This window comes from Anolis carolinensis, unplaced genomic scaffold, assembly GCF_035594765.1.
Source record: "Anolis carolinensis isolate JA03-04 unplaced genomic scaffold, rAnoCar3.1.pri scaffold_7, whole genome shotgun sequence".
Lineage (NCBI taxonomy): Eukaryota > Metazoa > Chordata > Lepidosauria > Squamata > Dactyloidae > Anolis > Anolis carolinensis.
The window spans coordinates 21,421,841-21,437,128 of NW_026943818.1; the positions used below are offsets into that span (position 1 = coordinate 21,421,841).

General features: G+C 42.5%; 1 protein-coding gene across 1 annotated transcript in view; it reads right to left on the bottom strand.

Moving 5' to 3' along the window:
* Positions 1 to 203: 203 nt before the first annotated feature.
* Positions 204 to 15,288, bottom strand: part of pipox (pipecolic acid and sarcosine oxidase) — a 40,829-nt gene continuing 25,744 nt past the window's right edge. The window contains exons 2-9 of the mRNA XM_062959280.1: positions 14,860 to 15,234; positions 13,347 to 13,495; positions 11,574 to 11,787; positions 8,608 to 8,790; positions 6,935 to 7,072; positions 5,090 to 5,251; positions 2,181 to 2,256; positions 204 to 1,929 (exon numbers count right to left, since the gene is read on the bottom strand). Coding sequence (XP_062815350.1) covers positions 1,808 to 1,929; positions 2,181 to 2,256; positions 5,090 to 5,251; positions 6,935 to 7,072; positions 8,608 to 8,790; positions 11,574 to 11,787; positions 13,347 to 13,495; positions 14,860 to 15,234 — 1,419 coding nt within the window. The 3' untranslated portion in view covers positions 204 to 1,807. The remainder of the gene's footprint in view (positions 1,930 to 2,180; positions 2,257 to 5,089; positions 5,252 to 6,934; positions 7,073 to 8,607; positions 8,791 to 11,573; positions 11,788 to 13,346; positions 13,496 to 14,859; positions 15,235 to 15,288) is intronic.

Consider the following 15,288-nt stretch of genomic DNA (forward strand, 5'->3'; position numbering starts at 1 on the left):
CTAAGCTATCTAATGATCATAAAATGGCACATTTAACTTTAAAACATTTCGCTTGACTCCGCGGAGTGTGCCTTTCGGAGCGAAGGGGAGGCGAAGCGCAGGCTCATCAGACCCCGTAATGAAGCCAAATGTTAAAGCGACTGATTTCGGGAAGGGGTTTACTGCACTCTGGACTCGGAAGGGAAGGAGCCGGACCACAGCAATTATTATTATTATTATTAGATTTATTTATACCACGGTTTCCTCTCTGGAGGCCATACAAGTAGGGCTTTGGAGTTGAGGTTTCCAAAGCCTCGGGGCCATGCCTTTAAAAGTCACACTATTAACTATAGACGCTTAACGGTTTCCAATTTGCATACCTTATTTCCCTATCTGGAAATTCAATTAGTAAAAGAGGCTCAGGTGAAACGAAGGGTTAGTTCTACTCATTTACTTTGGGAGATAGAATAAGGAATGTTTTATTAGTCTGGTCTAAGCAGAGTGGAGGGTGAATCCTGGCACTGTCAAAACTAGGAAGGAAGTTATTCCACCAATGGATTTTCCCCCTCGTCTCTCAAAAATAAAGACTCAAGGAGGTCCTCTATTGGGTTGTTGTGAGTTATCCAAGCTGTATGGCCATGTTCCAGAAGCATTCTCTCCTGACGTTTCTCCCACATCTATGGCAGGCATCCTCAGAGATTGTGAGGTCTGTCGGAAACTAAGAAATTGGAGTTTATATATAAAGTAGAGTCTCCCTTATCCAAGCTAAACAGGCCGGCAGAACCTTGGATAAGCGAATATCTTGGATAATAAGGAGGGTTTAAGGAAAAGCCTATTAAACATCAAATTAGGTTATGATTTTACAAATTAAGCACCAAAACGTCATGTTATACTGTACAACAAATTTGACAGAAAAAGGTAGTTCAATACGCAGTAATGTTATGTTGTAATTACTGTATTTACGAATTTAGCACCAAAATAAAACGATATATTGAAAACATTGACTACAAAAATGCATTGGATAATCCAGGACCTTGGATAAGCGAATATCTTGGATAATAAGGAGGGATTAAGGAAAAGCCTATTAAACATCAAATTGGGTTATGATTTTACAAATTAAGCACCGAAACATCATGTTATTCTGTACAACAAATTCGAAAGAAAAAGTAGTTCAATACGCAGTAATGTTATGTAGTAATTACTGTATTTACGAATTTAGCACCAAAATATCACGATATATTGAAAACATTGACTACAAAAATTACTTGGATAATCCAGAACCTTGAATAAGCGAGGCTTGGATGAGTGAGACTGTATGTGGAATGTCCAAAGTAGGAGAAGGAACTCTTGACTGTTGGAGTAAAGAGTGAATGTTGCAATTGGCCAGCTTGATTAGAATTGAATAGCCTTGCAGCTTCAAAGCCTGGGGAAATCTTTTGTTGGGAGAGTTCTTTCTCCCATCCTGGACCTTCCACGGATATATAAACCCTACTTGCCTAGTTTCCAACAGACCTCCCAACCTCTGAGGATGCCTGCCATAGATGTGAGCGAAACATCAGGAGAGAATGCTTCTGGAACATGGACATACAGCCCGGAAAACTCACAGCAACCCATGAAAGCCTTTGACAACACATTGGACCTTTTACTGTTTACTTACAGCTCTTTAGAAGTCACTATTATTTTGATTCTCCTTGAACTCTGTGAGCCAACAATGTGAAAAATGGATTTAAGAGTTTCCTATGTCGTCTGGAGGTTGCTCAAGGCAGTGAGCCAATTTTCAAATCACTTTCAGAACTGGAGAGCCGTTGAAATCCCGCGGCTTCGGGGGTTACAAAGCAGCCTGTGGGAAGCGGCTTATTCGAAACGGGGTCAAGTCATGGGACGGCTCTTCTCCAAGGCTCAGTTGGCAAAGGATCTTCCCAATGACAGGCCCAAACTTGAACCCGTGGCCTGTGAGAGAGACACAAGGGAGAAAACAAATTGAGATCCCCTCTGTATGAAATGGAACTGCAGACCAGAATCACATTGGCCTTATGGGCTGCTGCGTCACACTCTTGGCCCACGCTTAGCTTGGTGTCTACCAAGACCTTTAGATACTTTTCATAATGTACTGCTTTCAAGTCTTTCTGAAGTTCTGATTCATCCGTTATTCAATCATCCTCTCCATTTCCTCCCACGTCCCTTCTCTTTCCAGCACTTACCGGAAAACCCTGCTCCGATGACAATATTTTTGAAACGCGGGTGCCAATCTAAGACAAAATCCTCATCTGGAGTGTTCTGATTGCATAAAAGGTGAAAGAGAGGAGAAAAAAAGTATAATATTTATATCTCGCTATTCTCACCCCGGAGGGGACTCAGAGCAGCTTACAAATCAATATATTATTAGCATAGCACAATATAAACATTAAATTACTATGTTATACTATATCATTATATGGTAATATTATTAGTAATATTACATTTAATATATAATTAATATTATAATATTATTATTAGTACAATATTGTATTACATTATAATATTATTATCAATATTATAAGTACAATAGAGTCTCATTTATCCAACTTTCGCTTATCCAACGTTCTGGATCTACAATGTGCCTGGATCTACAACTATTTCTCTAGGCAGCAAGGACTGAACTTTTTATGAATTTAATTTTGACAATGTTGTTACTGTAAGTTCATTATATGCAATTCTATTTTTATTTGTAGTCAATTTGTTAGTAGGCAATGTTTTGGTAGTCAGTGTTTTCAATACATCGTGATATTTTGGTGCTAAATTCATAAATACAGTAATGACTACATAACATTACTGTGTATTGAACTGCTTTTTCTGTCGATTTGTTGTAAAATATGATGTTTTGGTGATTAATTTGTAAAATCATAAGATAATATGATGTTTAATAGGCTTTTCCTTAATCCCTCCTTATTATCTAACATTGCTTATCCAATGTTCTGCTGGCCCGTTTATGTTGGATTAACGAGACTCTACTGTATATACATTATATTATATATTTATAAATTATTGTATATTATTTTATATATATATATATATATATATATATATATATATATATATATATATATATAATTAGCATAGCATGTTGCAATGGCAAAGGAGACAAGACATATTATATATATGCTGCATTTCGTATTATTATTGTTGTTGTTATTATTATTGTACTGTAAGAACCTTCACAGTAAAATAATAATAATTTCTTTCATAGTATAATAATGTTAATAATAATGATGATGGCTTCTTTCACAGTAAAAGAAAAAGAATAATTTAATGCATATGTCCCACAAATTATCTATATATATAAAAGGGTAATGAAATTTCTGCCTAGGACAAAACAACAACACTACACATCCCAGAAAAACTAAACTTAGCAGCACAACCCCTCATCCATGCCTCTACGTTCATACAACAAAATGAAAAGAAAAATAAAGTCCTAATTAGAGGGAGAGGAATAATTGTTTTTATCCAATCTCTGCCAATTAGAAGGCTAAGCTCCACCCACTTGGTCTCCTAGCAACCCACTCAGCCCAGGGGACAGGCAGAGTTAGGCCTCACTTAGGCCTCTTCCACACTGCCTATAAAATACAGATTATCTGATTTTAACTGGATTATATGGCAGTGTAGACTCAAGACCCTTCCACACAGCTATATAACCCATTTATAATCTTACATTATCTGCTTTGAACTGGATTATCTTGACTCCACACTGCCATATAATCCACTTCAGTGTGCATTTTATACAGCTGTGTAGAAGAGGTCTCATATAATCCAGTTCTAAGCAGATAATATAAGATTATAAATATACGGTAGAGTCTCACTCATCCAACATAAACAGGCCAGCAGAACGTTGGATAAGTTGGATAATAAGAAGGGATTCAGGAAAAGCCGATTAAACATCAAATTAGGTAATCATTATACAAATTATGCACCAAAACATCATGTTATACAACAAATTTGACAGACAAAGTAGTTCCATGCGCAGTAATGCTATGTAGTAATTACTGTATTTACAAATTTACCACCAAAATATCACAATGAATTTAAAACACTGACTACTAAAAGGCAGACTGCGTTGGATAATCCAGAACATTGGATAAGCGAATGTTGGATAAGTGAGATTTTACTCTACAGGGGAAAGCCTTTACCTTAACTACCACCAATTCCTCAATACTTTATTTCCCATACCACCATACTTCGCCACAGCAACGCATGGCCGGGCACAGCTAGTTATATATATACAGTAGAGTCTCATTTATCCAACATAAACGGGCCAGCAGAATGTTGGATAAGCGAATATGTTGGATAATAAGGAGGGATTAAGGAAAAGCCTATTAAATATCAAATTAGGTTATGATTTTACAAATTAAGGACCAAAACATCATGTTTAACAACAAATTTGACAGAAATAGTAGTTCAATACGCAGTAATGCTATGCAGTAATTACTGTATTTACGAATTTAGCACCAAAATGTCACGATGTATTGAAAACATTGACTACAAAAATGCGTTGGATAATCCAGAATGTTGGATAAGCGAGTGTTGGATAAGTGAGACTCTACTGTAATAATAATTTAGACAAAGCTGGCATTCATTCCCAAAGAAAGCACCATAAATATAAATATCCCATTGTTAGCAATTTATTATTGTCCTACTTTTCTCCCTCAAGCTTTGCAAGCATGCAATGGGTTTGGAGTTGATGGTCATTGGGATCCCTTCTGGGTTTACCCTTTCATTCCAGTATTTGGTATCCAAAGATAGACTCCTCTTTGCTTTGGAGGTTCCACTGTATAGCACAAAGAGCAGCTCTCTATCCAAACCCTCTATTTCATATTTCTCTCCCTCCCCACCCTTTTCTTTCCAGCTTGTTCTCTGCCAAAAGTGCGCTGAGCTGGTGGCAATCACTTCGGGGTCCGTAAGTTAATTACGCCTCGTTTGGAGAAGTCCTTCTCTCATCAGCTCCGACTGAAGCGCCTCTCAATCAGATTTCAAGGAGGATCGGAGAAAGAGAGGAACATTTCCCTCTCCTGATTGCTTTCCAAAGTGACACCAGCAGGTAGGGACCCAACAGGTGAAGCTTTATCCCACTCCTTACTGTATATAAGCAGCGTTCCTGTACGGCGGGTTCGGGATCGAGCCCCGGCAGGTATTTCCGGACAAAATCCTTCAGGATCTGAATGTCGGGGACAGGAGGGGAGCTTTGGGTCAGGCGGTCAGGTGTTTCCGGGTCCACAAAGTTGCCATAATGGTAACAGACCTAGCAAACAGAAAAATCAGGCTGTATGTCGCACCTCAGAATAGTTCACCTTGCTATTGACACCAAGCCACACACAGAAGATAGTCTTTTGTAGTTTTATTGAGCAAAAGCAGTATATCTATATATATAAAAGAGTGATGGCATCATGGCGACCCACAAAACAACAAAACTACAGGCCCCCCAACCTCGAAATTTGACAACACAACCCATCATCCACACCTCTAGGTTGATACAACAAAAAGAAAAGAAAAATAAAGTCCTAATTAGAGGGAGAGGAATAATTGCTTTTATCCAGTTGCTGCCAGTTAGAAGGCTACGCTCCTCCAACTTGGTCTCCTAGCAACCCAATAAAAAATAATAAAAAACACTAAAAAATTAATACAATAAAATACTATAATAACAGAAAATAACTAAAAATAATACAAGAAAATAATAAAATATAATAAATAAAAATATAACTTACAATAAAATTAATAAAAAAATGCAAATAAAGTCAAATAAAAATTACACAACAATTTTTAACCAATATCACCACCACTTTGTCACAGCAACGCATGGCCGGGCACAGCTAGTATATATATATATATACAGTAGAGTCTCACTTATCCAAGCTAAAAGGGCCGGCAGAAGCTTGGATAAGCAAATAACTTGGACAATCAGGAGGGATTAAGGAAAAGCCTATTCAAAATCAAATTAGGTTATGCACCAAAACTTCATGTTATACAACAAATTTGACAGAAAAAGTAGTTCAATACGCAGTAATGTTATGTTGTAATTACTGTACTTACGAATTTAGCACCAAAATATCACGATATATTGAAAACATTGACTACAAAAATGGCTTGGATTATCCAGAGGCTTGGATAAGCGAGGCTTGGATTAGTGAGACTCTACTGTATATATAATATAAAGGAGGCAAAAATATAGTTTCCAAAGTAGTTGTAAAATAGAGTCAATAAATCCAATGGTCCATAGGCAAAAAGCAAGAGTCTATTCCCAAAGATACAATAGTCCCCAAGTGTAAAGAATTTAATCACGACTGAGGTTCTTTCAGGCAGGGGGAATCTTTTTATCCCACCACTGCCACCAATTTGTAAAGGTGTTTATAATGACTAATACCAATTTGGAAAGATGCAACCACCAAAGACTCAGGGAGGAGACCTTTTACTTTTTCTTTCTTTCTTCTTCTTCACTTTAAAGGGTAGCGTAACTTGGCTTAGAATATATGCAACAGAGGCTTAGATGTTGGAAGAACAATAACAAGTTTATTCCGGCACAAACTTAGTAGTTACAATTTTGTTTCTCACTTAGAGGTATTCTTATTAACAGTTACAATACTAGAATGAGATGAATCAACTCTATAAAGTATCACTTCTTTTACTTAAAGTAGTTAAAACTTCTTCCTCTGCTCCTTTCTAACTGTTACTTCAATGGTTCTCTGTGAGTCCAGCTGGGATTGGTTCCCAAAGTTTGAAACTTGCACTATCCAGTGACTTCAAACCACAGTCACCCCTGTGATATACTATCACAGATTCTCTGTTCCTTACCGGGACAGACTACATTAAATAAGTCAACAAACTTATTTAAAACCGACTCAGAAGGTGGGGTTGTATTGAATCCAATGGGGGCATCCAGTTTTATTTTCTGGTAGTCTCCATCATGCTACAAAACTGTGACACTCACCTTGACAAGGCCAGGGTAGTCGCCGGCCGGCAACCCGTAAATGTCGTGCTTTGCTCCGTGGAGGCTGATGAAGGAAGGGAGCTCTCTCAGGACCCCGGGTTGGTTTTCCTTCCAGTAGCAGACACTGATACGCAGGGGCTGGAGGAAGTAACATAGAATGAATGCATGCAGGAAGCCAGGTACACAAAGACCACACCCTCTGTCTTGGGCATGTGAGTAGTTTGAAGTTCTGCATCTTTCATATAGTGCTCCTGTCCCTTTAATGGAAGAAGGGGTGCTTTAATAGGGGTGTATGAGGGCTCCTGTCCCTTTAATGGCAGCGGAAAGCGGCTCCTGTACCTTTAATAGTGTGGAAGAGGGGGATACTGTACCTTTAATAGTGTGGAAGAGGGGGATACTGTACCTTTAATAGTGGGGTATGATGAGGGCTCCTGTATCTTTGATATTGTGGAAGAAGGGGTGCTGTACCTTTAATAGTGAGGTATGAGGGCCCCTGTACCTTTAATAGTAGTGGGGAAAGGCTCACGTACCTTTGATATTGTAAAAGAAGGGGTACTGTATCTTTAATAGTGAGGAATGAGGGCTCCTGTACCTTTAATAGTAGTGGGGAAAGGCTCATGTAGCTCTAATATTGTACTGTACCTTTAATAGTGAGGTATGAGGGCCCCTGTACCTTTAATAGTAGTGGGGAAAGGCTCACGTACCTTTGATATTGTAAAAGAAGGGGTACTGTATCTTTAATAGTGAGGAATGAGGGCTCCTGTACCTTTAATAGTAGTGGGGAAAGGCTCATGTAGCTCTAATATTGTACTGTACCTTTAATAGTGAGTCATGAGGGCTCCTGTACCTTTAATAGTAGTGGAGAAAGGCTCACGTAGCTCTAATATTGTACTGTACCTTTAATAATAGTGAGGAATGAGGGCTCCTGTACCTTTAATAGTAATGGAGAAAGGCTCATGTACCTCTAATATTGTGGAAGAAGGGCTACTGTACCTTTAATAGTGAGGAATGAGAGCTCCTGTACCTTTAATAATAGTGGGAAAAGGCTCATGTACCTCTGATATGATAAAGGAAGGCCTGTACCTTTAATAGTGAGGTATTAGGGCTCCTGTACCTTTAATAGTAGTGGAGAAAGGCTCATGTACCTCTAATATAGTGGAAGAAGTCCTATTGTACCTTTAATAGTGAGGAATGAGGACTCCTGTACCTTTAATAATAATGGAGAAAGGCTCAAGTACTTTTAATAGAGATATATAATGACATTTGTTTGTTGAATAGTGTTGTAGGACTCGTCTGCCTATTAACAGAGGTATAGGAGGGCTCCTGTACTTTTAATAGTGGGGTAGGAGGGCTCCTGTCGCTTTAACAGTGCTGTTGAAGGGCTCTTGTCCCTTTAATAATGCCGTTATGCTTTTAATAATGGTGTAGATGAGATCCTTGTAAGTGTAATAGTGGTGTTGAAGGACCCGTAACAGAGGTATGAGTGGGGCCCGTGTACCTTTAATAGTGATGTAGAAGAAGTATTAAAAAAAAATTTGGCAAAGGTTGTGCTCAAAAAGAGTCTGGATGGCTTCCTTCTGAGGATGTTTTGGCTGGACTACCTCCACTGGATGATCTTTGGGAGCCCCAGTTTGAGGCCTTCATCCCATTGAAGTGAGAGTCTTTTTGCTCACCTGGAGAGGCAGCCGAAGCCCCAGCGGCTCCAGCAACGGTCCAGTCCATGGCCCAGCGGCGACCACGATCCGTTTGGCGTGGTACTCCCCTTTTGATGTGACGACCCTCACCACAGACCCCGGGATGATCTGGAGAACCTTCTCTCCATCACGGATGGTCCCTCCGTTGTGCCGGAATTGGTCCTAAAGTTTGAGAGGAAAGGAAAAAATAGCAAAGGTTTGGATGAAAGAAAGCCTTGGTCGTCGAATCTCTCCATTGGCTTTGAAAGACAAAAGAGAACTGGAAGATTTTCCGACCCCAAAATGCCCAGCGAAACCCGTTTAAAGAGGGACATAAAACGCTGGATTTCCATCCCTTTTTTATCTTCGCCGGGCCCTTTGTTCCCACCTGACTTGCCTCCTTTCTCGGTTTTTATGGCAGAGCATTTTGTTTGCTGAAACGGTCTGGCTGCTCGGCTTTTCATTTAAGGAACGAAAATAGCGAGAGGAAATCTGTGCTGTTTTATGGCGGCGTTCTTGGATCTGACTCAGCAGCCAGGGACGGGGCTTTATTGTTATTTATTCTGCGTTATGCTGCTGCTGTTGCTCGGAAGACCTCGGGGCCGAGAAAATGAGGCTTTCCTTCTTTTCCTCTCTCTTTCCTTCCTTGCAATCTGAGAAGCTTACTTATTTACTTGTCCAAGTATGATGGCCTTCCAAATGTAGTGTCCTGGCGGTGGATATATAGGTGACCGTGGAGCCCTATTCTTGACCCGCATGGTCTTCCACGGTGATGACATCGGGTTCCAGATGGAACCTTTTGGCACATTTCTCCCTTTCTCCCTCCATTCGTGCCTCTTTGAATTCCACATCACTGCTGGTCACAGCTGACCTCCAGTTAGAGCACTCAAGGCTTCCCATTTCTCAGTGTCTATGCCACATTTTTTTTATTTAAGCCCATCTTTAAATCTCTTTTCCTGTCCATCAGCATTCCGTTATCCATTCTTGATTTGGGAGTAGAGTAACTGCTTTGGGAGATGTTGATCGGGCATTCGGACAACATAACCAGTCCAGTGGAGTTAATAGCGAAGGAGCATTGCTTCAAGGCTAGTGGTCTTAGCTTCTTCCAATACACTGACATTTATCTACCTGTCTTCCCAAGAGATTTGCAGGATTTTTCGAAGGCTGATGGAATTGTTTCAGGAGTTGAATGTAACTTTTGTAAACAGTCCACGTTTCACAGGTGTAGAACAGGGTTGGGAGGACAATATAAACAAGCACCTTCGTCTCCCTATGGATGTCCCGAGCCTCAAACACTCTCTGCTTCATTCGGAAGAATGCTGCACTTGCAGAGCTCAGGCAGTGTTATATTTCAATATCAATGTTGATTTCTGTGGAAAGGTAGCTGCCAAGGGAGCGGAAATGATCAACATTTTTCAAACATTACATCATTAAACTGTATTTCTGGCATTGGGTCGGTGCTAGAAAATAATAATAATAATAATAATAATAATAATAATAATAATTATTATTATTATTATTATTATTATTATTATTCTATCTACACAACCACATACTCTCTGTATTTCTGGCATCGTAGACTGCCACCATCATAGGCTGGTGAATGCTGGAAGAGCACTTTGGCTTTCTTGATGCTCAATGAGACGCTTCTTTTATGCTTCTGCAAAGGTGTCTAGAGTGGCTTGTAGGTCTTCTTCTGAATGCGCGCAGACTACGTTATCATCAGCATATTGGAGTTCTGTAACAGATGTTGTTGTGACCTTGGATTTGGCTTAGGTTAAATAGCTTGCCATCTGTCCGAGCAATGATTTCCACTCCAGTGGGAAGCTTCCCGTCAACAAGATGAAGTGCCTGCTTTGGGTCAAAAGACATTTAGTAATTTATGCAATGCTTTTGATACAAAATAAATAAATAGCGATGAAGATGGAGAATCTGAGAAGCAGATGGAAGCAAAGGAGGAGGAGGAGAGAAGGAAGCAAAGAAAAAAGGAAAGAAGAAAGGAAGTCAATGAAGAAATGGAAGGAAGGAAAGAAGGGAACAAAGGAGGAGGAAGAGGGAAGCAAAGAAAAAGGAAGGACAGAAGGACTGAAGGACGGAAGGAAGGAAGAATGGAAGGGAGGAAGGAAGGACGGGAGGAAGGACGGAAGGAAGGAAGGAAGGGAAGAAGGACGGAAGGAAGGATGGAAGGAAGGAAAGATGGAAAGGAGGAAGGAAGGAAGGGAGGAAGGACGGAAGGAAGGATGGACTGAAGGACGGAAGGAAGAGAGGAAGGAAAGAAGGACAGAAGGAAGGAAGGACAGAAGGAAGGAAGGAAGGAAGGAAGGAAGGAAGGAAGGAAGGAAGGAAGGAAGGAAGGAAGGACTGAAGGATGGAAGGACGGAAGGAAGGATGGAAGGATGGACTGAAGGACGGAAGGAAGGATGGAAGGAAGGATGGAAGGAAGGAAGGAAGAAAGGGAGGATGGAAGGAAGGATGGAAGGACGGAAGGAAGAATGGACTGAAGGACGGGAGGAAGGACGGAAGGAAGGAAGGAAGGAAGGAAGGAAGGAAGGAAGGAAGGAAGGAAGGACAGACGGACTGAAGGAAGGACGGAAGGAAGGAAGGAAGGAAGGAAGGAAGGAAGGAAGGAAGGGAGGGAGGGAGGGAGGGAGGGAGGGAGGGAGGATGGATGGAAGGAAGGAAGGAAGGACAGAAGGAAGGAAGGAAGGAAGGAAGGAAGGAAGGAAGGAAGGAAGGAAGGAAGGAAGGAAGGAAGGAAGGAGCAATCAAAGAAGCAGAAGGAAAAAAAGGGAGCAAAGCAGAGGAAGGAAATAAGAAAGGAAACCAAGAATGAAGAGAGAAAGCCAAGAAGCAGAAGGAAGGTAGGAAAAAAGAAAATCCACAAAGAAGAAGAGGAAGCTGAAGTAAACCCTCAAGGAGAGGGAGATCTTCCTGGGAGGGAACCTCTCTTCTTTCTCCTTCCTTACCTGGACCACACGAAGGGCCTTATCTGGAAACAGGACCCCTGCGGAGCGGTCCGAGACGGCCATCTCATCGCTGGGAAGGTGGAACCCGGGGAACCTGTGCGCAAAGGCCTCGGGGCCGAGTTCCTCGCTGGGGACGTGGTGGCGCTCCATGGTCCGCCGGTAGCTCTGGAACTCGGGGCTCTCGTGGCGCCCCAGGATCCACAAGGGTGTCTGTCTGTGGAGGGAAAGGCTCCGCTTTTGAGTCTGAGACGGACATATCGGGACTTTCCGTGGGGCCTGACAAGGCCTCCCTGAGCTCCTTGCGAAGAAGACGGATGGGCCTATTACGCCTGACCCGGCAAGATGAAAAATCATTTAGATGCGCATTTCCTTAATGGCGCTTCCTTTATGGAGGCACATAAATTAGAGGCAGCATCTGTCGCTGCCTGGAGGGGATGCTCCTGGACGGCGATAACAGCAGACTCTATTGAAATGGAGGACTTCCGGCCCAAGCAGACCATAGATGGTGATAATAATAAAACAGTAATAATAATAGAGCCACACTGGAGGATCTAGAAAATGCCTAGAGAGGACTGTGGATCCCAGTGCCCATGGATACAGGGCTCATGTTATATTTGAGGAAATGCAATAATAATATTAACTTAAAATTCAGCAAAAGTATTCGGCTAAACCAGTGGTTCCCAAACTTATTTGCCCTACCGCCCCCTTTCCAGAAAAAATATTACTGGAAAGGGGGCGTGGCTTAGAAGGGTGGGCGTGGATCCTGCTCAAGAAAGCAGGGCTGAGCTTCTCCCCTAGTCAAATGGGCAGCCAGGACTGGGATGGGCGGAGTTACGAGCTCTGAGATAGGGCTGAGCTTCTATCCCTGTCCTGCTGTGACTGCCAAGACATGGGGAGGGGCTAGAGGAGGGGGCGGGGCCTCTTCCCAAGTGCCTGACAGGGCTGAACCTCTATACCCCTGTGTTCTAACAAGCGCCTCAGGAGAGGTATAGATGCTCAGCCCTATCTCTGGCTCTTGGGGAAAGGCCCCGCCCCCTTCCCTAGCCCCGCCCTTTAATCCTAAAAGGCCTCTCAGGAGAAATAGAGGCTCAGCCCTGTCTCGGGCTCTTGGAAGGAGGCCCCGCCCCCTTCCCTAGCCCCACCCCTAAGTCCTAAAAGGCCTCTCAGGAGAGATATAGAGGCTCAGCCCTGTCTCAGGCTCTTGGAAAGAGGCCCTGCCCCCACCCCTAGCCCCGCCCTTTAATCCTAAAAGGCCTCTCAGGAGAGGTATAGAGGCTCAGCCCTGTCTCAGGCTCTTGGAAGAAGGCCCCACCCCCTTCCTTAGCTCCGCCCTCTGTGTCCCAACAAGCACCTCAGGAAAGGTATAGATTCTCAGCCCTGTCTCGGGCTCTTGGGAAGAAGCCACGCCCACTCTTCTAGCTCCGCCCCCATCTCCTAATAGGTGCCATCACCACCACCATGGATCGGTACAGCACCCACCAGGGGGCGATAGCGCCCACTTTGTGAATCACTGCCATAGATGGTGATGATAATAATAATAATAATAACAATAATAATAGAGTCACGCTGGAGGATCTTGAAAATGCCTAGAGAGGTCTGTGGATCCCAGAGCCCAGGGATACAGGGGTCATGTTATGTTTGAGGAAATGCAATAATAATATTAACTTTAAATTCAGCAAAAGTATCCCGCTATACCCGACGTCATAGCGCTCAGTAGATTTGGTTGGTGCTCTACTGTTCGCACTATAACCCGGAGCAGATTAGCCACCTCACCTGTAGAGCTGGGCTCCCGTCTCGGCCTCCAGCTCCTTCCAGAGCCGGATGGACTCTCCCATCATAGCCGTGTAGTAGTCCTGCGGGTAAGCGCTGCGGATGATGCGGCTCAGTCCGTGAGAGCTGCCCCTGGTGTGCGGGAGGAGGAACTGCAAGGGGAGAAAAAGGGAAAGGCTTTCCTTTGAGGCCGAGAGAGTGTGACTGCCTCAAAGTGAGTTTCCTAGAGTTGAGAAGGGACTTGAATTCTCTTTGAATGAGGGCATCATGACAGCCTGGCATCCATCCATTGGGAAGACCCATATGCCTAGCAGCAGCAGCAGCAGCAACAACAACAACAACAACAACAATGTGATTCTGGGCTGCATCGATAAGAATATAGTGCCGAAATCAAGACACGTTATAGTGCTTTGGATTAATATTTTGCCATAGCATTGAGTCAGGACAGTTAAAGTGGTGTCAAGCTGCTCTAACAACAACAACAACAACAATAACAATAACAACAACAACGTGATTCTGGGCTGCATCAATAAGAATATAGTGCCGAAATCAAGACACGTTATAGTGCTTTGGATTAATATTTTGCCATAGCATTGAGTCAGGACAGTTAAAGTAGTGTCAAGCTGCTCTAACAACAACAACAACAACAATAACAACAACAACAACAACAACGTGATTCTGGGCTGCATCAATAAGAATATAGTGCCGAAATCAAGACACGTTATAGTGCTTTGGATTAATATTTTGCCATAGCATTGAGTCAGGACAGTTAAAGTGGTGTCAAGCTGCTTTAACAACAACAACAACAACAACAACAACAACAACGTGATTCTGGGCTGCATCAATAAGAATATAGTGCCTAAATCAAGACACGTTATAGTGCTTTGGACTAATATTTTGCCATAGCATTGAGTCAGGACAGTTAAAGTGGTGTCAAACTGCACTAACAACAACAACAACAACAACAACAACGTGATTCTGGGCTGCATCGATAAGAATATAGTGCCGAAATCAAGGCACGTCATAGTGCTTTGGAATAATATTTTGCCATAGCATTGAATCAGGACAGTTAAAATGGTGTCAAACTGTACTAACAACAACAACAACAGCAGCAACAACAACAACAACAACAACAACAACATGTGTTACCCGCTTCTCCTCATAATGGGAAGTAATGATCCTTCAAACAACCTGAACCTCAAGCATATAGGACTTTACAAAGGTTTAGAATCATAGAATAATAGAGTTGGAAGAAACCTCATGAGCCATCTAGTCCAACCCCGTGCCATGCAGGAAAAGCACACTCAAAGCACCCCTGACAGATGGCCATCCAACCTTTGTTTAAAAGTTTCAAATAAGGAGTTTCCTTTGCACTTTGAATTCTGGAAATTAGTTGTGTTTTCTCTTTGGGGCAACTTCGAACAATCTTCAAGGGCCGCCCCAAGTATAATGTACAACAGTAGTCTATCCAGAATGTTTCTATATCCCGATTAAAGGGTACAATGGACAGTTTTACCTGGTCCAGAAGGAGAGTCTTTTGTCCTCGCTTGGATAACTGTTGAGCAGCAAAGGTGCCCTGGATGCCCGCTCCGACGACAATGGCATCGTAGATCCCATTGGGGTGGCCTTTTCCCATGTCCGCCATTCCTTCCATTTGCCTTTTGCTTCTCTTACGAAACAGAGCCGAGGCCTGGAAGCAAAGTCCTAGAATCCGGACTTTGCCTTTTTCTGGGAACCAGGCCAAGGTTTGCTCTTGCCGGCCTCCGGATTGGGTTTCTTTAGGGGCGGAGACGGGTGTCCCTCTGCTTTCCGTGCCCTCCTTCCAGACATTTAACTCCTCCAAGCCGTTCTCATATTCCGGGAGAAATGAGCCGTCAACACACCTTTCATACTTCAAAAAAAAAGGGGGAACCGATAAGCGAATTTCAGTTTTGGGGTTCGCATA